Source organism: Eptatretus burgeri, chromosome 9, assembly GCF_056783735.1.
Source record: "Eptatretus burgeri isolate ZD-2024b chromosome 9, Ebu_testis_v1, whole genome shotgun sequence".
In the NCBI taxonomy this organism is placed as follows: Eukaryota; Metazoa; Chordata; class Myxini; order Myxiniformes; family Myxinidae; genus Eptatretus; species Eptatretus burgeri.
Window position 1 is genome coordinate 98586428 of NC_140969.1, and position 24164 is coordinate 98610591.

A 24164-nucleotide genomic window follows, 5' to 3' on the forward strand; every position below is an offset into this window, starting at 1 on the left:
TCAACCCCCCTGATGCTAACTCAGCAGCCAGCGGGGCTCGAACTCAGGACCTCAAGGATCCCAAGCCACCGCCTTAACCACTAAGCCACACCAGGCTCATGTTACCTCCATATTGAATCCTCCTACCCCCCCTCCATTAAATTGAAGAATCTGTAGTAATGTGTCCTTTGTGGCAGTTGTAACATTTCCTGTGTGCCATTGAATTTGAATAAAGCAATAAAAAATAAATAAAATGGTTCATCTTCCCTTCATTTATGCAACTGTCCTACTTATTGTTTTACGAGGGGGTCCAAAGATCCTCAAAAGAGGCATGGGGGGTGGGGTGGCTGGCAACGTGACCTTCGGGAAGCACGGATCTAGAGGATGTAATGGAAAACCGCAAACAGGATGTGATACACTGGAGCATGAGAGAAAGTATAACATACATGGGGTATTCCAAAACTTCTGTGAATCAATGGGTCCAAGACGCGCCATTACAGTGGTTCCAAGCAATCCCCTCCGATACATTTCAGAGCGAGAAAGTGAACATTTCGTTCCTCATACCTCATGAAACAGCCATGCCCTCCCTAAACTTGTCTGATGTGGCCTTGCTATCATGACTACATCTTTAGATTGCAATCTTGCACCAGCCTGTCACAGTGTCATGGCATGACCATTTCACATGCACATACCATCCTCATCTTCATATTATTATTATTATTCTTCTTCTATTAGTCTATGAAGCAAAACTGCAAATGGTAGTCATTGTGGTGCACATGTATGAATCGGTTGTATTTTATTGCTTACTGTAAGTACCATTTATACAGTCAAACCACATTGGCAGTATGTGGTCTGGAGTACACATCATTGACAAGGCATTTATAAATCCTATCTGAGCTTTTAAAATGGTCCTTGAGCATGAAAGGATCAAGGTACAATCACTAAGACTCCCTTGAGAAGGACTTATAGCAAGACTGTTGATGAGCATCATCTTTCCATCGCTGCATTCAGCTTTTGCTCATGGATCCTGTTCGAAGTGAAAGCGAGGGACGTCATCAATAATATAAATTCCAAAAAGTTCATCTCATGCTTGTTCCCCTTAACCACTGTTGTCATCACTTCTTCTACAGTCTTTGGATCTCCTGGTCTCTGCAAACAAACAAAAATGTGTTAAAGTAACAGTTTCCACGAGCTTAGACGTTGATTTAGCTTGACACCACATTCAGGAAGAAAGTCTTGTGGCCATTCTGCTGTGATATTTTCACTTGGAATTTATCTAGATTTTCTGCCTAACAAGATTCATGATCCGGATACCGTAAAAGAGCCATTTTGTTAAGTCCTCGCGCGAGGGTGCACCGTCAGGTCAGGTATGGTATGGGAGTGTGCGCCGGAGCAGCTCGTCGCTGCGTGCACTGTGTCGTGCAGCATGTTGTCCTCTGGAGGAGATTTACATTGCTATCTGTCTTCTCTGTTCACATTAATACAAACCCCATGGTGGTCGGTTTTGTAATGCAGAAGGAAGCCTTTGTGCTCGTCCCATGGCCAAATCCGGAAAATCCCATATTTCTTGTTTGGGGCAAGAATGCAGTTGATAATATTGCGTCACAAAGACTCTTATTGTTCCAGAACCACCTTAATAAGGTTATGCAGCTCCATGAAGGGGGTAAACCCCAACCAAAAATCAGATAATCTCTCACCTGGAAATAGATACCAAGCTCAATAAGGGGTTAACCCCAACCAAAAATCAGATAATCTCTCACCTGGAAATAGATACCAAGCTCGATGACGGGTTAACCTCCAACCGAAAATCAAATCATCGCTCACCTGGAAATATTTACCAAGCTCAACGAAGGGTTAACCCCAACCAAAAATCAGATAATCTCTCACCTGGAAATAGATACCAAGCTCAATAAGGGGTTAACCCCAACCAAAAATCAGATAATCTCTCACCTGGAAATAGATACCAAGCTCGATGACGGGTTAACCTCCAACCGAAAATCAAATCATCGCTCACCTGGAAATAGTTACCAAGCTCAACGAAGGGTTAACCCCAACCAAAAATCAGATAATCTCTCACCTGTAAATATTTACCAAGCACTTCTTATCAAGGAGGGGAAAACATATCAATTGTCCCCCTCACTTTTTTCATTGAACGTAAGTTGCGTAACACAAAACGAGCTGCTCTTGTACAACCAGGCCGAGATGCTCCTCAAATACAAGAATAAATTTTTAAATCTCTCTGTAATTCCAGCAATCTCTGTGTGCATGTTTGTCTGTGTGCATGTTTGTCTGTGTACATGTTTGTCTGTGTGCATGTTTGTCTGTGGGCATGTTTGTCTGTGACCGCTGTTTCTTGACAACCACTGGTCCGATCTACTTGAAACTTGCCAGGTATATTCCTGGGGACCCGAGTATGTACCTTTTCAAGGTTTGATATTAATCGGACAAGTGGTTCCCAAGTTATGGTCTCTGTACTCGCAAGCCGTTCGCATCTGCTTTGGGAGTTGGACCAAACCATTTCACGTAAATAGAGGGAGGGGGTTGCCCAATACAGAGCCTCTCTAGATCTTTACTTTTTGCCAAAAACAACAAAAGAAAAAGAACCGTTAGTTTTATTGGTCTATAATAATTCTATTAAAGATGATAGGTTAACAATTCAACATTGAGGATCCGTGCTTCCCAAGCCATGGGCTCCCACCGGCCAAGCGTCCATAGCGACGTCGCTTTTTGATCCTTCGACGTCGGCTCTTCCTATCATTGCGAAGCAGAATTCGCCAAGCGTTGGATTGTTCACCCACTAACAGGGAACGTGACCTGGACATTTTGAGGTATGTTGGGACATTTTCGGACTTTGTCTCGTCATTTTATGAGATGGCCCGGAGCTCCACGCCTCGGATAGTGTTAGGCCGTAACAGCTCGAGGCCCCTTTAGCGACCAAAATAGTTTATTTCACCTTTCTAACCCGAAGTTATATCGCCAGATGCCTGATGTTATTACCTGCACGATGATGTGTGTGTTTAATTCTTGTGACTTCGCACCGTCGAGTTATAAGCCAATAAAAGATTTCGCGGCCTGGTATGCTGATTGAGATGGTGGAGCCTGTGCAGGATGACGCGGTTTCACTCTACCGGCTCGCACGAACGAACGGAAAGATATTTTGTAATTCTGTTTTCATATTTCGCAGTCGATAACAGTGGCCTAAATCCCAACGTTGAAAACCGGGTGAAAATCGAAGGAAAGTTGGTACTTTGGCGACTAAATTTGCTTTGAATACTTGGGAAACATAAAATAAAATGTGCTGATTCAGTCGCTTTTGCAGCGGTTAATGTAAATAATGTTTTCATCGGTACTTGGACTTAGGGGAGGTATAGACCTACAAAACGAGAGGTATCATTCTGTCGTCGGACTTATGAGGATTAAATTATAGATTTCAAAAGGTAGCTGTTGAAAAATATGCAAAATTCACCTAAGCGGTTCGGACAAACGAACGGAAAATTATTTTTGAATTCTGTTCTCGGATTATAGTCCTGCGGCGTAGTCTGATATTTCAGATCAATTGTTCAAATTTGCATAAAAGCTCCAAAATTGGTACACATGTAGAATAATGTATTCCGAACAATTCTAGATATGGAGCCACCCGAGATTTTGCCTTGGTCAGCTTCGGCGACGATTTTCCAAAATGGCCACCATTCGACTTTAGCGAAATTTGCTATATGCTCTTATTTTCTTATTGTATTGGTGGTAGATATAAGGAAAGTGTAAAATTCAGGAAATTGACCATGAAAAGGCGTATTCAAATATTATGAGCCAGTATTTTCGGTAAAAAAGCCATTATTTTATTTGTAAATTGCTGCTCTCCTGAAACTTTTCGCTGAAAAGAACCCATTATTGCCTGGAGAACAAGAGTCAAATCATCACATTCAATGGGTTTGGAATCAACAAAAATTGCATTATAGATTACATTACTCTATTTTGAAAAGGGAACTGATAATCGTGATAATGACAAACTCAGAAAATGTAGTCAAATTATTGCACACTTCACTTTGAAGCGGCTACAGTTTACTGTCTACTACCATTCTACCAGGACACATGGTACACGCATACATCAGTGTAGTACAATATGAGTTTCTGAGTTCAAGTGTACTGGCTCTGGATCAAGAAGTCAACACTTTTACAAGCAATGCGACTTTGCATTTGCACATTCTAAGCGAGGCCGATATCTCAGTCTGTGTCCACTGCATCTGTCTACTGGCATTCTCCTTCACAAGCACACAGTCCAGTGCATTGCAGATTAGCCTTCTTGCATTTGCAGCGGTTTCTACAGCCTTTTTTGCAGCCGCACGACACCAGCTTGAAGCAGCTTTTTGAAGCGTCAGGGAGTGTGGTTCAGAGCGGTTCGTAGGACCCATCCTCTGTTTGCCGCCAGCCCCAACTTGTTGGTGATGGAAGCACGGGTTGAGGGAACAAGACCTGCCCCCAGACATAGCCACCCTGGAAGACTGATCTCTTCACATGCTGTTCCAAAGCATCGTAGGTAGGTGGGATGCGCTGGACGGAGTTCCTCTTGGCGAAGAGTTTCTTTCTGGCCTCATTGACGTCCGTATATGGACTGGTGCGGTCATAGAGGAGCACCACAAACCTTTCAATGCAGTGCATTGTGTTATCCTGGATGTTGACTGGCATGGTGGTGAGGGTCACAAGAGAATCTGTCAGTTCTTTCTGGCCTCGTTGACGTCCGTATATGGACTGGTGCGGTCATAGAGGAGCACCACAAACCTTTCAATGCAGTGCATTGTGTTATCCTGGATGTTGACTGGCATGGTGGTGAGGGTCACAAGAGAATCTGTCAGTTCTGGAAACTAGTTCCATGTGGCCCAGGCAGAGTTCTTCCCATGCCTCACGAATGCTGATACCGTGTCACATCCGGTCATGGCGTGGAAGACAGGGAGGGCACGTGCCTTCTGTGGACCGAGGGAGGCAGCTATTTCATGGGCAGGGATGTGGCAGTAGTTCTTGCCCGTCCCAAAGGCAATCCAGAGTTCATCCACGGATGGTAGTGCCTGGGCTACCCTCACCGCCAAGACGACGACGTCGGTGTCTACGGTTCGAACTTGAATCCAACGCTGGTCATGTTCTGCAGCATGAGCCACATGTAGCATGATGCGTGTGTCCGCCTCTTCTTGACTGCATGGAGCCAGAGAGCTTTCATCTTCCTGCCTTGGAAGGCAGATGACTGCTTCACCATCAGTGACTACCAGCTCCTTTGCCTCGTCATGGAAGGACTGCACCAGCACATCGGACAGGAAGGTGAAGAGCTCCACCTTGTTTGCATCAACACGTAGGAAACTCTGCCAGTTTCCTGGTATGGCTGCGGTGCTCACCATGCGCCGTCGCACCCCTTTTCCTCATTTCTCCCTTGTCGCCGTCTTCAAGGAACCATCTTTGTAGCTATCCCAAACGAGGTCGAGACGTGAAGGACCATGCAGCTGCCCCTCGACGTATGGGATGAAGACTTGGTGAACATATTCTTCAAATGCCTTGGCAGTGCCAGGCTTCAACATCTGCACGATGACGGCACCGTCAAGGACAACAGAAGTAACAGCAGGTGCATCAGACTGAGCTTCAGCAACGCCTTCAAGGCACACCAGCAAGTCGCTTTTGCTACCCAGGTGTAGCTTACCTGCATCAGATAAAGTGGGAGGGCATGCTTGATTTTCATGACGGAAGAACTCGTCCAGGTTCCCATCGCGGTTCTGGCAGCCTATGTCGAGCCTTGCAAATAAGGCCATATCATTCTTCACAGATGCTTCCTTTCCTTTGGGTGCTTTTGGTCTTCTGTTTGTTCCAAAGAGGGGGAGTTTGTTCCTCTTTATAGGTTCGTCAATAGTCTTGGTTCTGTCGATGAGGCAATCCTTTGAGTGTGCCTGAAACTGTTCTTGTCCAATCTGCTTGGCAGTGCGAACTGTTTCAGTTGCTGCAGGATCGTCAATCTCCTTGGTGTCTAGGACCAGCAAATCTGGACTATCCTCCTCGAAGGGATTCCCCAGCTCTTCAATGACAGCCACAAGTGATTGTATATCTTTGGCAAATGCTTCCTGTGCACGCGGTGTTTCTTCATGGTGACGTGTCTCCTCATTGGCATTTGGATACATGTTCGCCTCCTCAAACTCCATGATCACTCTGGCCACCTCGGGTCCGGTGATCATCCAGTGCCTCAGAGCACTGGGATTGTCCATCAGGCCAACGGCACCTCTGTCACCCTTGACACGGGCATTGTTTTGTTCATGCGCTTGGTCAAGAGGAATTTCTGAGAATGCCCTCTTGGTCTTTTGCACTGTGAAGTTTGGCCTGCCTTGAACTCATTGTAGATCATTGTAAACCTACAAAGAGAATAACAATGACAGATATCCCATGTTGTTAAAGTAGAATGGTGGCTATTTTGTAAAATGGCCGCCAAAGCTGACCAAGGCAAAATCTCGAGTGGCATCATATCCAGAATTGTTCAGAATACATTAGTCAACATATGTACCAATTTTGGTGCTTTTATGAAAAGTCGAACAATTGGTTTGCTATGCTGCAGTACTATTATACAGTATCTATAGGGTAGTAATGAGATTACGTCGAAAATCCAATTTAAAAAGGCCTAGGCTTCATAGCTTAGCCACGGCTTGCAATTTTTACTAGGAAAAATAACGTTCCGGAAGGAATTTCTCTTCCTCCGTCATCTGAATAATTTCCCCTTTGCACGAGGACAAAGACGAAGGATAGACCGACAGAATAAGGTGTCTCATTAAACTGTGTGATTTAGAATGATTAAATTAGAGATTTTAAATGCAGCGTTGAAAATAAAGAGGATTGTCAGCTTCTTGTTCACCATGTCGACCCCGCAACGGTTCTGGGCCCCTTTAGCGCCTAAAATGGTTTATTTCACCTTTCTAACTTATATCGCACTATACTTAAACAAAACATACGGGCACGCACCATACTTAAACAAAACATACGGGCACGCACTATATTTAAACAAAACGTACGGGCACGCACTATACTTAAACAAAACGTACGGGCACGCACTATACTTAAACAAAACGTACAGGCACGCACGATACTTAAACAAAACATACGGGCACGCACCATACTTAAACAAAACATACGGGCACGCACTATACTTAAACAAAACGTACGGGCACGCACTATACTTAAACAAAATGTACGGGCACGCACTATACTTAAACAAAACGTACGGGCACGCACTATACTTAAACAAAACATACGGGCACGCACTATACTTAAACAAAACATACGGGCACGCACTATACTTAAACAAAACATACGGGCACGCACTATATTTAAACAAAACGTACGGGCACGCACTATACTTAAACAAAGGCACGTGGTTTCAAAGTTGTGTTTTGGGGTTTTTTTTGCACGTATGGGCACGCACTAGTGGAAATGATGAACGTATTTACAAATCAACAAACTAGGTACAATAATTGGAAAGAAGAGAGTGCACATCCGGACGGCAACAGACCTTAATCCCTCGTCTCCTGGTCTCGTGGTTTGTGAGAGGTAAAGAATTACATAAATGTTCACATTACAACTGATTTTAGCTCATTCCTTTGGTGAACCCTTTTGATGGCATGCAAATCAAGAACACAATCTTTAACGACGACGCTAACTATGAACCAACAATATCATAATCATCTCACTCAACTTTAGCTCACTTGTTAATTAAATGCAGATTAAATAAAATGATGAATATTAATAATCCCAGGTAATAAAATACCAGGGTATCTGACCCTAACCAAAAGTAATAAAAGTAATAAGCGCGTAGCCGGGAACTAAGCGAGTAATGGAATGCTAAATTGGGAGCTCAGATGCTAAATTAAGAACTGAACTCGTATCGGCGCTCTTTTAGTAGTAATACATGTGCTACGCAAAGCTTATCACATGTCAACATTGTGCCTGGAGGTATAGTGACCGAGCCAAAAGTATGTTGACCTTAAAAATGCCCTGTTATGCAAAAATAACCCTTATAATTCACATGTCAAAATGTATTCAACTGAAATGTAATTCCCTTCTCGTTTCATAGAGAATATGGATATCAGAGTTTTTCGCGACAGCATCAAGTAGCACATCCCCGACTACTCTCCTGGAGCAATCAAGTTCCCAGAAAGAGGTGGACGATTCAAAGGAGAAGATAGCAGAAAAGGGTACATGTGCGAGTACTCGGCCGAATTTCCCAGATCAGCCTTTTCAACCTCATGATGTCAGTTGTATCCCAGTCCAAATACTGCCAAACCGAAAGTTGAAGTTTCAACAACAATGGTTCAAAGATTTTCCGTGGCTTCATTTTGATCGGTGCATCAGCGGTGTGCTCTGTCACACCTGTACGGACGCTTGTCATGAAAAATTTACCGAACTTGCCCGCTGTGCAGAAGACACATTTGTCTCAAATGGCTTTCGGAACTGGAAAAAGGCTACAGAAAAATTCGGACAACACGAATGATCAAACACACATCGGCTTGCCTCTGAAAATCTGAAATGTCGCAGAAGTCAACCTGGTGTCCATGTGCAGCTAAGCAGCAAACTGCTAGAAGAGCAAAGATCTGCACGGTCAGCACTTGTGAAGATTATCACCTCACTGCAATATTTAGCCCGACAAGGCTTTGCAATTCGTGGGAAGGATGCCTCTGAAGGGAATTTCAAAATGCTCTTACAGTTGCGGGCCGAGGATGATGTAAACCTCAAGACGTGGCTGTCAAGAAAGACGACGTTCACAAGTGGAGAAATTCAGAACGAAATTCTACAGTTGTTGAGTCATGCCATCCTCAGAAATATCTGCAGTAACGTGAATGAAATGTCCACTCAGTTCGGACTCGTAACTGATGGAATGCAAGATATTGAGGGTAATGAGCAGGAGTCGGTGTGTGTGCGCTATGTGACGGATTCCTTTGATGTTCAAGAAGATCTCATCGGCCTCTACCAAGTATCGTCAACAGGAGTATCACTTTGTAAGATGCTTCAGGATGTCCTAATTCGGTGTGAATTCCCTATTGAACACCTGAGAGCGCAGACTTACGATGGGGCAAGCAACATGTCCAGAAAATACAAGGGCTGTCAAGCACAGCTAAAAAAAACTCCAACCGCTGGCCAATTATGTTCACTGTGGGGCTCATGTCACCCAACTCATTACATCCAAAGCCTTACAAACTGCACCGTTCATAAGAGACGCCCTTGATTATGTTATGTCCAGGTACTCAGCAACATCTACAACAACTCTGGAAAATTCAAGCATCTGCACTTGAATATCCACGCTGACGATGCTGACACTCCTTGCCCTACACGCCTGAGGCCAATTTGCCCGACGCGTTGGTTAACTCGTTCTCCTGCCGTGAAATCGATATTGGATAACTATGAAGCGGTACTGGATGCCCTTCAACAAGCAAGTGATGCCTTTGGTGCGAACACGGCATCGCGAGCCAACGGTATTTGAAGCTGTCTTTCATCAGGAAAGTGTGTTCTTGGTCTGTTTGCATCATTGCCCGTTCTCCAATCCCGTGAATACCTCAATAAGGCACTTCAGGGTTCACAAGTTACCGTCTCTGGTATGCTTACTGCTGCAAAGGTAACTGCACAGAATCTCCAATCTCTCCGTACCGACCAGACGTTTAAGGAGGTTTTCGAAGCAGCACAACAGAAGCTCCAGCAGTGCCAACTAGATCCAGTGACCCTCCCTCGTAAGCGCAAACTTCCGAAGAGACTTGATGGAGGCACGCAGGAATACACTGCCAATTCTGCAGAGGAGGTATACAGAGTTGAATTTTTCAAAGTCATCAACAGCGCATCCGAGAACTTGAACGAGTACGTCACATCAACCGACCTCATGGCGTATAGGGACTTGGGTGAAATGGTCCTGTCTGGGTCATTCAAACCACAAATAGTCCGCAAATATCCCGAACTGTCGGATTTCCTCGAGCAAGAACTTGGCTTCTTTCGTGACCAGTTCAGTGGTTCATCTGTTGAGGATTACCGTAAGATATTTGTAGACATGGTGCCGGAAGTCCGCCGAATGTTCCCACAGGTAGAACGTTTGCTTAGGCTTCTATTGGTTTCCCCAGCAAGTTCATGCCAAGCTGAACGGTCATTCAGCACAATCAGACGTATGAAGACTTGGTTACGTTCCACAATGACCCAACAACACCTCAACCATCTCATGATCTGTCATGTTCACCGAGATTGTCTGACAGCACTTGACCCCCCAAGACATTGCTACAAAGTTTTTAACTGGATCAGCAGACAAGAAGGTTCATATTTTTGGCAAGTTTTAAGGTAAGTTGACCGTACTCGTGTAATATCAATTTCATGTATGTATCTAGATTTCAGTTTATGTTTAGTGAATCAGTTCAAGGGTCGTGAAAAGGAGGCTTGATAAACAATTCTATATATATATATATATATATTTCTTTGACCCTTGAAACTTTGAAATGTGTATGATTAATGTTTAATTTCGCTCCGTCTGCTTACATTTGATAAAAACATGGTCGATAGATGGTCAGATTGATTTAAGGGATTTGTGTGATCAGAAGGCAGCATGTCAATGAGCGTATAAAATCATGAATTTGCAAGGGTAGACTTGCTGTGTCCACGCCAGCACGAAGTGGGCTTCGTGGTCTGGACATGCAATGTCCCCCCCCCCCACTTTTCAAAAGCAATCGACGCCCATGGGTAAACCCCAACCAAAAATCAGATGGTAACGATTTCCAGGTGAGAGACGAAGTTCAATGAAGGGTTAACCTCAACCAAAAATCAGATAATCTCTCATTTGGATAGATATACTAAGTTCAATGAAGGGTTCACCCCAACCAAAAATCAGATAATCTCCTGGAAATAGTTACCAAGTTTAATGAAGGGTTAACCTCAACCGATAATCAAAATCTCTCACCTGGAAATAGTTACCAAGCTCAATGAGGGGTTAACCTCAACCGAAAATCAAAATCTCTCACCTGGAAATAGTTACCAAGCTCAATGAAGGGTTAACCTCAACCGAAAATCAAAATCTCTCACCTGGAAATAGTTACCAAGCTCAATGAAGGGTTAACCTCAACCGAAAATCAAAATCTCTCACCTGGAAATAGTTACCAAGCTCAGCTTTCATGAGACGTTTCAGTTCATCCCGGTCCAGGTGATGCACGCTTGCCTTTGCCCGCTTTGCGTGCTTGTGAAACACTTCAATCAAGGTTTGCATAGCCATCTCCAAGTCCGTCACCATGGCAATTGCTCACCTGTTGTCCAGAAATTGTTGATGACCAATCGTACACCACGTGGGAATCATACCACATTAAATAAGGCAATTCTCTGTATGTGTGTTTCGTTGGTTGTTTTGTGTGTGTGTGTGTGTGTGTGTGTGTGTGTGTGTGTGTGTGTGTGTGTGTGTGTGTGTGTGTGTGTGTGTGTGTGTGTGTGTGTGTGTGTGTGTGTGTGTGTGTGTGTGTGTGTGTGTGTGTATATCATGGAAAAAACAGGCTGGGTCGTTCTTCACCAAATTTTGTGTTGGTAACTAGTACCTAGGGTCAGGTCATGGGAAACTCACCCACCGCCCCCCTCCCCCCCCCCAGGTTGCTCCCAAAGGGAAGGGTGTTTCTAGTGCTTGAAATGCTCAACAATCGTGGAGGTGTACGAGTACCATCATACTAAAATACGCAACTTGGTGTCTCTGTCTGTCTGTCTGTCTGTCTGACCGTGATACACTTGGTCGTTACTTATCCAATCTCTACCAAACTTGACAGGAGGACTAAGGGTCACACAATTGAGGTTGTAGCGACTTCATTTCCCCTCTTCCCCAAGGGGGTTTTCTGCCTTTGGGTGAAATCCGTGTTAAGGTGTATCACTGTGTTAAGACAGCTAATCGTGGTATATTTTCCAAGGCCGCTTCTTAGAAAAGTAATAACAACACTAATGATAATATCATCATATTAATGTTTTAACAAAACAGTATTAATACTAGTCATACCTCCCCTTCACAAGGGGTTATTCATCCTTGGACAAACGCCATGTTAACGTGTACAGATCGCTTATCGTGGCGTCTCGTGGGGCACTCCTACCACAGAGACCTCCATGACCCCTCCCAGAAGTTAAAAATAAATAAATAACCAGAAACACATGTGATTACCTTTTTAAACAGTCGCTACTGCTGTTTGACACTAAACTGAAATATATTCGGAGGAATCCTGACATCCTTGAGGCAATCTTCATGTATCACATCCAGCACATATTAACAGACCCAAGTCGAGATCCACTGTAATCTATATACTCCATATGACCCTTCCTGCTGTTCCCATAGGGAGAGTGTATACTAAACCCAAAAAAATTAACCAACTTCAAGCTTAATTTTTTAAAACGGAAAGTTTCCGATAACATACTTTATCCCCACTTTAAAACAATATTTTTTTTATCCCCGCTTTCAAAAAAACAAACGGGAGGGATACTGTAATCAGCTCCATCTGTCTGTCTGTCCGTCACAGTATCTCCTCCAAAATGTTTGTGCAGAAATTCACCAAACTTGGTAGTTTTGACCACCACCACGTGGCAAGAAAGTGCAAGAGCAGTATCATTTTTGGCCCCACCTTCTGGGACGGGGTGAAAAGGTCAAATCCCCCCCAAAAAAATGCAATTACAGCCACGTTAATTTTTAAAAATTTTTTCAATGAAATTCTGTATTTGCAATCAGCGTTGGGTGACGCATGAAATATGTAACAATTTTTTGGATCTGACCCCTGGTTCATGACCCCAGTGAGTGGGGACATAGCATCACAGGGGTCAAAACAATATTTTTCTCCCCCAATATTTGATATTGGGTCATTCCTGGTGGAACTTTTTGCCATCTTTTAACTTTGCTTTAGATGGGAAGCGTGGGAATTTGCGATGGCGCACCATCGACTTCGCTCGAGTTGATATTTCGAAAGGATTTTCCGACTTTATATTTAAAGCCTCTCAAATAACTCCGTGAACATTTGCTAGCGGAAGAGATATTCACTAATGGACATCTAAGTGCTGTTCGTGATATGCCCACCCTTCCATTAATCATTTGGCTCTTGCCTCACACGCATTCTACATCCATCATGTAAATGTGAGAAAAAACATAAAACATAGTAAACATGACTTGTGCAAGACCCTTCACTGTTTTGAGACGAGGAACCACCTGCCACAACTCCTATTGCTGCAAGGAACCTGATTACCAGGATATATGAACCATGGTGTCCGATTCCGCACAAGCGGATCCAGACAGCCTGCCAAGACAATATTACAATAGAAACACATTGCATAAGCTCTTTTCAGCTTGTGTGTTTTTGTTTCTTACATATGACTTGCATTCCTTAGTAAACGAGGAAGAAAAAGAAATCATTTGCCATCGTTGCACATGAGCCAATATGTACAAACAATAAGTTGTGGACAATCAAATCCAACAGATAGCATGGTCAAGTCCTAGCTTTGAGATGAAGACTTACCTTCCTGGAGTATATGTTATAAGAGAAGGTGATACGATATCTCCCCAGGCACGATGATGATCAGAAGCTGAGAGGTAGAACCCAGTTGGACCAGATGATCAGTACAAATGAAAACTGCACACTCACTCACTGTACCTGTACGTAGTGTTGCCGAACCAGTTTTACTTGCTCGTAGGTCAGGAAGGAAAAAAAAAATGAAATAATTTACATTACTGGAGTTTCCATGTTGGTATATGATACCCTTTAGGTTCTTAACGTTCTCATTCAGATGAGGCATTGCATTGCAAAGCTGGAATGTACTTGAACACGGGTACACCGACACACACTTACACCTGAAACTGCAAATATGTGTTTGGGTTTTGTGTAAAGAGGGAAGAAAACGAGTTGATGGACAGGACAAAACAATGAAATAAAGACTTTGCAAACAGTGGCCTGAAAAAGTATTCACTCCCAACGGATCATGGCACATTTAGATGAATCGTCAATGATGTAGAAACAATTTTTTTCCAAATGAACTTGTTTATTCACAACTGGAGAGATAAAACTAAACACTGTAATAGGTGAAGGAGGTTACATGTCAGGAATACCTGTAAAAAAAAAAAAACACATGTACAAATCAAAATTCACTGGTTGTTAAAGTATTCAGTCCCTGAGGTCAGTACTTGGTGGAAGAACCTCTGAGTGTTTGACTTGCGCCAGACGTAATGCTTTCATTTTAGACCAAAAAGTTCAATTTTTGTCTCGTCTGACCACAAAACTTTTCTCCACGTGCCTGCAGTATCATGAAGATGCTTTTTCACAAACACCGTACGAGCTTTTAGATGCGTCTTTTTCAGTAATGGCTTCTTTCTTGCCACCTGTCCATAGAGGCCAGCTTGTTGTCCATGGAGGCCAGTGTCCACATGTCCATATTGTTGAATGGAGGCTTATTGTCCACATGTCCATATTGTTGATTGATGAACACTGACCCCCATCTCAGACATGGAGCCTTACAGATCTTCAAAGCCATTGTTGGATTTACAGAAACATCCTGAACTAGTTTCCTGCATAACCTGGGATGGGACCATTCTCCCGGATTTAAGCTGAAACTTCAGAGTTGCTACAACAAGCCTGTGGTCGGTGTTGAGGAACTGAGTGCTCCGGTAGACCCTGTAGTTCTGGATCAACCTCCAGCGACTATCAACGAGCACATGGTCAATCTCCTTTGCCACAAAACAGCGTTAGAATACCAAGTCCAGCGATGAGTCTGTGGTCTTGAAACCATGAACCAGCCACCCCAAGTCAATGACTTCTTGCAAAGTCAAGGAAATTAGTGCTATTCTGGTTCACAGTTCCAGACCCATGGGGACCAACAAACGTCTCATAACCATCGCTGTCAGTTCCATTTGATGCATTGAAATCCCCCAAGACTAGAAGAGTATCTTGCCCAGGGCACTGATCAACCACAGACTCTACCATGGCATAGAATGAGTCTTTCAAGGTGATACTGTTATGGATTTGGAAACCTTGTGCACACAAGCAGCCAGAGTCCCCGTAGTTCAGTTATTTCGATAAGTATGTGTTAATAGTTAGAATCCTTCCTTCTGTCTAATGGGAATTACATGCGAGCTACGAGTTATTTTTAGCAAGGTTTTTCCTCATCAGCAACAACAACAACTACTACATCCACTACAACAACGCCACCATCCCGCACTCGACCGGTCACCATTGCCCACGTGTTTTCGGCTGAAGGTGTGGGCGGAGACTCGAACGCCACAGATCGAGGATCCATCGCAAGGAAGGGCATGGACCGTTTCCTCCAGCCAATGAGCGAAGGGCGAGCATGACACGCACGCCCCAGCCAATCGGGAGGCGACCACGAGTCATCCGACAACCCCTCGTCCAATCAGGAGGCGAGTGTGAGGAGAAGAGACCCCTCCCTCCTCAGAAGAGCAGAGTGGTTGTCTGGACCAGTGTTGGGCAGACAAGGGTGCGTTCTGCAGGATCGTGGCGATTGCGGCTTGGTCTGGGTCGTGGGTTCGAGTCCCACCATGGTGTTTTGCGTTGGAGCGCTTGAGCTGGGATCCCCGTTCCCGTTCACGGGCTCCACAAGTGCGGGTACGGTGAAACCGCACGAGGTGGGGAGGTACCCAGCTCTACCGAAAATAGACCCACGAGGTCCATTTATTTTCCGTGTGTGTGTGTGTGTGTGTGTGTGTGTGCGTGTGCGCCTGTGTATGCGCGTGCGCGTGTGTCTGTGTCTGTGCGTGCGTGCGTGGGTGTGTGTGTGTGTGTGTGTGTGTGTGTGTGTGTGTGTGTGTGTGTGTGTGTGTGTGTGTGTGTGTGTGTGTGTGTGTGTGTGTGTGTGCGTGTGCGTGTGCGCCTGTGTATGCGCGTGCGCCTGTGTCTGTGTCTGTGCGTGCGTGCGTGGGTGTGTGTGTGTGTGTGTGTGTGTGTGTGTGCGTGCGTGTGCGCATGTGTCGGTGTGTGCGTGTGCGTGTGCGTGTGCGTGTGTGTGTGTGTGTGTGTGGCGCTGTCCTGAAAGTAGAATTGTTTAAGTGCCTTGAACATACCTGCATTGCTTTTCATCAGTTTAACTCTGCTTTGTGTTTCCCACTCCCCGATTATCGTTGTAAAATTAACTTTTCTTCTTTTTCTTCTTTTGGCGAGCTCCCGTAAGGGGTCGCCACAGCGGATCAACCGTCTCCATTTCGCTCTATCCTCCACATCTTCCATTGCCACTCCAACCACCCGCATGTCCGCCCTCACCGCATCCATGAACCTCTTCTTTGGCCTTCCTCTTCTCCTCCTGCCTGGCGGCTCCATCTTCAGCATCCTTCTCCCGATATACTCCGTTTCCCTCCTGTGCACATGTCCAAACCATCTCAATCTCGCCTCTCTCACTTTGTCTCCAAACCGTCCTACCAGCGCTGTCCCTCTAATACACTCATTTCTTATCCTATCCATCCTCGTCACTCCCAACGAGAATCGCAGCATCTTTAACTCTGCCACCTCCAGCTCCGCTTCCTGTATTTTTGTTAGCGCCACCGTCTCCAAACCATACAACATAGCTGGTCTCACTACCGTCTTGTATACTTTCCCCTTCACTCTTGCAGCTACCCTTCTGTCACAAATCACTCCTGCAACTCTTCTCCACCCACTCCATCCTGCCTGCACTCTCTTTTTCACTTCTCTCCCACACTCTCCGTAACTTTGGACAGTTGATCCCAAGTATTTAAACCCATCCACCTTCCCCACCTCAACTCCTTGCAACTACACCATACCACCACCCTCCCTCTCATTTACGCACATGTACTCCGTCTTACTCCTACTGACTATCATTCCCCTTCTCTCCAGTGCGTACCTCCACCTCTTGAGGCTCGTCTCAGCCTGCTCCCTACTCTCCCTACAGATCATGATGTCATCCGCGAACATCATGGTCCATGGAGACTCCAGTCTGATCTCGTCCGTCAACCTGTCCATCACCATTGCAAACAGGAAAGGGCTCAGAGTCGATCCTTGGTGCAATCCCACTTTAACCTTAAACCGGTCCGTCATTCCTACCGCACACCTCACCGCTGTCACACTGTCCTCATACATATCCTGCACGATCCTCACATACTTCTCCACCACTCCCGACTTCCTCATACAATGCCACAACTCCTCTCTTGGCACCCTATCATAAGCTTTCTCTAAATCCACAAACACACAATGTAACTCCTTCTGGCCTTCCCTATACTTCTCCATCAACATTCTCAAAGCAAACATCCCATCAGTGGTGCTCTTTCCTGGCATAAACCCATATTGCTGCTCACAAATCATCACCTCTCCTCTCAACCGAGCATCCACTACTCTTTCCCACAACTTCATGGTGTGGCTTAACAACTTTATCCCTCTGTAATTTCCACAGCTCTGCACATCACCCTTATTCTTGAAAATCAGAACCAGTCCACTTGATCTCCACTCCTCCGGCATCCTCTCACTTTCCAAGATTTTATTAAACAATCTGGTTAACAACCCCACTGCCATCTCTCCGAAGCACTTCGATGCCTCCACTGGTATACCATCTGGGCCAACCGCCTTTCCACTTTTCATCTTCTTCATAGCAGTCCTCACTTCATCCTTACTGATCCACCCCACTTCCAGATTCACTATCTCCACCTCTTCCAACCTTCTCTCTCTCTCATTATCGTTGTAAAATAAACCCCCCATGTTAAATGTACCAGCTCGTTTTCTGTGCTTTCCTCTATCGGCCTAGCATGGTGCGAATTGGTAGGGCCGTTCGTGCCGTGGATTGTTCATTGGGACCGGCGCGGCTCTGGTAATTCCGCTTGGTTACGCCGGATCTGAGTCGGAACATGCGACTCGGTCCGGACAGAGTGGGCCGAGGGTGTGGTTTTCCCCCGTAGTTGGACGACGTGGGTACTTAGGTATATTGAAATTAGGCAATTGACCCTACCCCAACGGCCGTCGAAGTATTGGCGACCACGGTCCGCTAAGGGACCTGTGACTTTTGGACTTATCCGAGAGTCACGACCTAAATTCTGGGGTGTTCGGGGGAAACAACTCTACTGCTCCACCTAGTTGTCGTTTATCGCCATCGAACCCCGGCCCACAACAAATTGGTGTCAGTAGTGGAGATACGAACCCCTCCACCCCCATAGAAGGGTAACAGGATTCGAACCCACAAAATTGGTGTTCAGGAGTGCGATTTGGCCCCTCCGCCTCCACGAAATTAACGGGATTTGGATCAGGGGTATACGGAGCAACCCCCCCCCCATCCTGTTCTATCCAAATTACGAGCGTCTAAATTATTCCAAATACGCACCATGGCAGGCCAAAATGAGCTGGAACAGATGGGTTTAGAGGTAGGTTTGGGGGAGCCGATGGCCCAGGACACCTCCATGCAAGAAGACGTGCCCCCGCAACCAAACCCAGAAGTGGCAGGGGCGGTGTATGACACCCCCCCCCGTCAACCCCCCCTCCCCGATTTCTGCCGGTTCCGCACACCATCATGGCGGATCGGCTCCGTCATGAACATTTAACTTTGACCAGTTGGGGGAAATACTAATGCTGATGAGGAGCGATATGCGGAGGATGGACGCAAATGCGCAACGAATGAACGACAAAATGGACGAGATGAAGGGGAATATGGAAAGCCGCATGGATGCGAACACGCAGGAACTGAGGGGTGATATGCGAACACAGCGAGGGGAATTGCAAAGCATGGGGTTGAACCCGCAGGCGAATATGAAGGAGGTGGAAGGCATCATGGCGGCACCACGTGGCGGAGCGACCCAACCAACAGGGAGTACAAATTGTGTCTGTTCCGCGATGGAGATGGGTGAGGTCGAGACGACGAGAGATGCCACGATAATTGAAGGGGAAATGTGTAGGGTGAGACCCGAGGGGACAACGGAAATAATAAACGAGGTGACGGAGACGCAGAAATCAAAAGAGGGGGACGAATTGCATGAAACTGAACAGGAAATTAACGAGCACACACAAGTAGAGATAGTGAGGGACAACGGGGTTGAGCTGGTGGAATGTTTCATGACCCGGTGTGAGCATCAGCTTAACCTCCCTCAGGAACAGAGGTAGACGGTATGCTCCCTCGAAGTGGACTGCGACCAGGTGAGTCCGGTCGGGCTGTGTGAGGGCCGAGCGGGTGTATGATGTGAACGGGTACACGCGGAGCTTGGGGGGTAGGGAAACCCCGGGATTTCTGGTAGTAACACGAGTCTCCAATGTGATTGTCCCGGAGTGTGTGTTGGAATGTGTGCCAGAAGGTAAGTATGGTGTGAGTAACATGGCATGCGTGAGTGCGTGTGTGGAAATGGACGACGGACCGATTCAGATGGGAGACGGGTGTGGTGAGCCTTCTGCGCCGTATAAAGTGATTTTGGCAATCGCGCCGGCTTCGCAGGATGTAGCGTGCGACAGTTCGGCATTTTGCGAATGGCCCTCACACGTGCGTCTGCGTGGAGGGAATCCAGTGTGGAAACGTTCCACGTTTGGGACAAGAAGACCTCGCGGACAGTTAAAATGTAGATGGCGAGTGTTGTGTGAATTTGGAACGGACGGGTCCCCATGCGAGCGCGTGTGCGAGGCTCCACATGCTGCGCAGCGCGAGACGTGCGGAGCAAGCTTCAGGTGAGCAGCGCACGTCGGCTCGCATGGCGGATGCCCCGAAAGCGAGCGCTCGGTGCGATTTGCAGGGTGACGTCATGGCTACACGTATCGCCTGATGGAAGGGACGAGCGAGTGAGCCATAGACCGCCACCCTTGTGGTGTAAAAAATAAATTAAAAAAAAAGCCTTGCTCCAAGTACACGGCCCTGGCCAGGATGTGGTAGACATCCTGCTTGGGCATATGAGAATTAGTTAGTGGGAAGGGTTTAGCGATAGATAGACCGGCCTCATGGGGCCCATGGAACGAGTTAGAGGGAATGTTAGGTTAGATTTGGAATTGAAAATGGATTTCGGGAGACACGGACCGACATGGAATGTGTAGAGGGGACATAGCTTCATGATATAATTAAATAGAACGTGCACTAGTTTAAGGGATGACGAGGGGCACGAGCTAGTTAGTGGGGACGTAGCAAGCAGTGTTGGTGTGGATTGACGAAAAGTTAAAATTGTACAATGAGTGAATGTGGGACAGCGGGCCCGAGTGTGAATGGAGCAAATGTGGAATGCATGGTGCGAATGAATGATTGGGGGCAGGAGGGAATCCCACCCAAGGGACCCCGGGGTCAGTATAATGTTAGTTAAATTCACCAACAGGAGGTCGTTTTGTTGTTGGTGTTGAGAGAAGGCACGTAACCTTTTTGAAGGGTGCAGGAGTCCATTGACCGGCTGGGAGCGTGGCTGTGGAAAGGTGAGTATTGAGAAAAGGGCACCCCAGGCACCGAAGTAGTCGGCCAGAGTAGGCCAAGGGTCCAAGGGATCGGGATAGTGTAGTGGGCACGGGCGACCCTCGGAAAGGGACCCGGAGCACCAAAATGCCACGTGGGCATGGAAGGGGGACAATGCCAGGAAGGGCACCCCCCACTGCGTTCATAGGGAGCAAGTAGGCTCGGAGACAGCCTTAGGGCCCGGGGGTGCCGTAGTTAGAGTTCGGCAGATGGGAATCCCTGCCCAAGTGAGCCACGCTGCCCAGCCACGAAATTGTACAAGGGCACAAGAGAAAATTTGCGGACAGGGCCCAAATCAATAATGGACACCAACACAGGTGACGGGAATTGTGGTTGTTAGAACCGATGGTTTAAAGAGACAGGCGTGTTGAAAAGCCCCGAGGATAGTTTAAAGTGTAATAAATGCAAGGGTAGTTTGAAAGAAATGTACCCCTTCGCACTATCCATCCCTTCGCCCTCTGTAGGCTGCTGGACTCACTTTGGGACGATTGCTGAACTCTGTGGAGGCTATTCTGAGGCTTTGTTGGGCCTCGAGGCAGGACACGAGTCTCTCCCTTATTCCCCTCCAAAAAGGATCTTAGGGGTTGGGAGTAGACGGACAGGATAGGTTAGCCAGACAAGGACAATAGGAGGGTTAGGGACAAGCAATTATAAAGAAGTACAAAATAAAAAAATTAAATAAATTAATAAAAATTGTCTAAATTTTGTTGTTTTGTTGTTGCAAACTAAGGGAGTGGGTATGGACAGAGACAGGCAAAGGCGATAGGTTGGAGGGGGGGACGGTAGGGTAGGTCCGAGCCCGTTTCCGGAGCGGCCGGCACCACCGCCACTTCCTCTCCAGAACCTCACAGACTAGACCAGAGGCCGGCCAGCTTCATATGCCGGCCTGTTGTGCTGCATCTCCTGGTCCGCATTTGCTTTGCCTTGCCTCACTTGTCTGCCTTTGCCTTGACCCGATGCCTGCTTGCCCTTGGTTGCATTGCCCCTGCGTCACCATCTCACCATGTGTGCCAGGCTCATCTTCCAGTGTTTTGCAAGGACTGTCCTGCAGGCAGCCACTCCAAGGACTACGTTTGTGCAGCCCATGAATCCATTTTTTTGTGTTTTGTGTTCATTCCTGTACCAATGACTTTTTCTTCCTTCCAGAGATCACAGGTCCTGGGCCATGGTTAGTGTAAATAGATAAGGTAAAATTGTAAATATTTTACAACCCACCTGTTGTTTGTGTTAGCACCGACAATTTAGTTAAGTTGTCTGTGTGAGTCTGTTAGTTTAGTTACGTAGCGCACTAGGTTATTTATTTTTGGGACATGTATACAAATGTTGCACTCAGGGATCCGTCGGTAAAATGTACTCGGGGGAAAAACCTACACCTGCGTGGCACACGAAAATTTGACGACTCGGGACGAGTCTGTAAAAAGGGGAGGGGGTAGTGTTACGGATTTGGAAACCTTGTGCACACAAGCAGCCAGAGTCCCCGTAGTTCAGTTATTTCGATAAGTATGTGTTAATAGTTATAATCCTTCCTTCTGTCTAATGGAAATTACATGTGTGCTACGAGTTATTTTTTAGCAAGGTTTTTCCTCATCAACAACAACTACTACTACATCCACTACAACAACGCCACCGCCCCACACTCGACCGGTCGCCATTGCCCACGTGTTTTCGGCTGAAGGCGTGGGCGGAGCCTCCAATGCCTCAGATCGAGGCTCCATCCCAAGGAAGGGCATGGACCGTTTCTTCCAGCCAATGAGCGAATGGCAAGCATGACACGCATGCCCCAGCCAATCGGGAGGTGACCACGAGTCATCCGACAACCCCTCGTCCAATCAGGAGGCGAGTGGGAGGAGAAGAGACCCCTCCCACCTCAGAAGAACAGAGTGGTTGTCGGGACCAGAGTGGTTGGGCAGACAAGGGTGCGTTCTGCAGGATCGTGGCGATTGCGGTCTGCAGTCTTTGAGGCGAGTGCGGCTTGATCTGGGTCATGGGTTCGAGTCCCACCATGGTGTTTTGCGTTGGAGCGCTCGAGCTGGGATCCCCATTCCCGTCCACGGACTCAGAGCTCCACAAGTGCGGATCCGCTGAAACCGCACGAGGCTGGAAGGTACCTGGCTCTACTGAAAATAGACCCACGAGGTCCATTGCGTGTGTGTGTGTGTGTGTGTGTGTGTGTGTGTGTGTGTGTGTGTGTGTGTGTGTGTGTGTGTGTGTGTGTGTGTGTGTGTGTGTGTGTGTGTGTGTGTGATGCTGTCCTACAAGTAGAATTGTTTAAGTGCCTTGTACATACTTGCATTGCTTTTAGTCAGTTTAACTCTGCTCTGTGTCTCTCCCTCCCCAATTATCGTTGTAAAATAAACCCCTGTTAAATGTACCAGCTCGTTTTCTGTCCTTTCCTCCATTAGCCTAGCATGGTGCGTGTTGCGAATTGGTAGGGCCGTTCGTGCCGTGGATTGTTCATTTGGTCTGGCGCGGCTTTGGTAATTCCGCTCGGTTACGCCAGATCCGAGTCGGTAATAGCGACTCGATTCGGAGAAAATCGGTCGAGGGTGTGGTTTTCCCTGGTAGTTGGACGACGTGGGTATTTCGATATATTGAAATTTGGCAATTAACCCTACCCCATGCCGTCTAAATATTGGCAACCATGGTCCGCTAAGGGACCCGTGACCTTTCGGACTTATCCGAGAGTCATGACCTAAATTCCGGAATGTTCGGTGGAAACGACTCTACTGCTCCACCTAGTGGTCGTTTATCGCCACCAAACCCCGGCCCACAACAATATCACTCACCTCAGGCGGAGCATACACAGAGACCAGGGAAATGACACCCAAGGAGTGACGAATCCTTAGTCTCATAATACACTTGTTGACAGGTGTTACCTCAATTATCATTGGAGTCAGCTTATTGGACACAGCTGCAGCAACTCCTTGGGAATGGTAACCATCAGAGCGACCAGACCAATAGTAGGTGTAACCACTCAACAAGGTCTCACCAATATCCGGTCTCCGAACCTCAGAGAGTGCTGCGATACCGAAGTTCAGACGCTTGAACTCAGATGATAACAGAGACAGGTGATCATCCTCTCTTCGGGATAGGACATTCCAGGCACCCACCCGAAGGGACCGCCTCAGGTTAACCCAAGGAGACCGCCGTCTGGTGGACGACACCTCAGCACCACTCCGACACACTCTCCCGCAATCTGACCCGGGAATGTTACCCCGTGGTTTTCCTCCTGTCCTCAAAGATTGGGGGTCCAGAAGGCTTTGCCCCAATCCCATCATCTGGTTAGCTGCCCTGCGAAAGGAAGCTGCACAGGAGGTACTCCCACGGAGTGGGTTTTCAGAATATAAACAATTTTTGGAGAAGCACTCCCAGAAAAAGTATGTCTTACACTCACTATAATTATGGATGACTACTGAGGAGAGAAAAGTTGTCGGAAGCTTTATAAATGACGATTTGGGTTTTTGTATCAGGATCTGTTGTTGCTCGATGGTGAGACCCACGCACATCATGGGCACAGAAAAGTTTTATCAAAGTTACATTTTCAAACCTTATTCTGTATTCCACTCTTTTGTTTTGAAATATATACAAAAAATAAGGACTTACAGATGGAATGTCTTTCCACATGCACGGAATTGTGTTCAGTTTATCGACTCACAAACTGCCGTTTTACTGACTAATGAAAGGAAACACAACGTTAGAAAATGCGTCGTGTTTGCATTGTTGGTTGCATGCAAGCTTCAAGATGGCATTCGGTGACTTTATCCCGACCCTCTATCCAGCTCGAC

The 24164-nt window shown here is 46.5% G+C and overlaps 1 protein-coding gene across 2 annotated transcripts; it reads right to left on the reverse strand.

Annotated features, from left to right (window-relative positions):
* Positions 1-758: 758 nt before the first annotated feature.
* On the reverse strand, positions 759-13655 carry LOC147020725 (protein S100-A1-like). 2 transcript variants are annotated; one of them, XM_085896295.1, is made up of 3 exons: positions 13485-13655; positions 11105-11261; positions 759-1128 (listed from the first exon to the last, which is right to left on the reverse strand). In XM_085896295.1, exons 2-3 carry the CDS (start codon positions 11246-11248, stop codon positions 967-969), a joined length of 306 nt encoding a protein of 101 aa, XP_085752421.1. In that variant the 5' UTR covers positions 11249-11261; positions 13485-13655; the 3' UTR covers positions 759-966. The 2 variants fall into 2 exon arrangements, with proteins under 2 accessions (XP_085752421.1, XP_085752420.1); XM_085896294.1 differs by lacking the exons at positions 11105-11261; positions 13485-13655 and adding an exon at positions 1994-11096 and having other exon boundaries at positions 992-1128.
* Between the last annotated feature and the right edge of the window lie 10509 nt (positions 13656-24164).

Excerpts from the sequence above, each read along its gene's own strand:
- LOC147020725 (XM_085896294.1), bottom strand. The coding sequence starts at position 6,215 with ATGGACAATCCCAGTGCTCTGAGGCACTGGATGATCACCGGACCCGAG.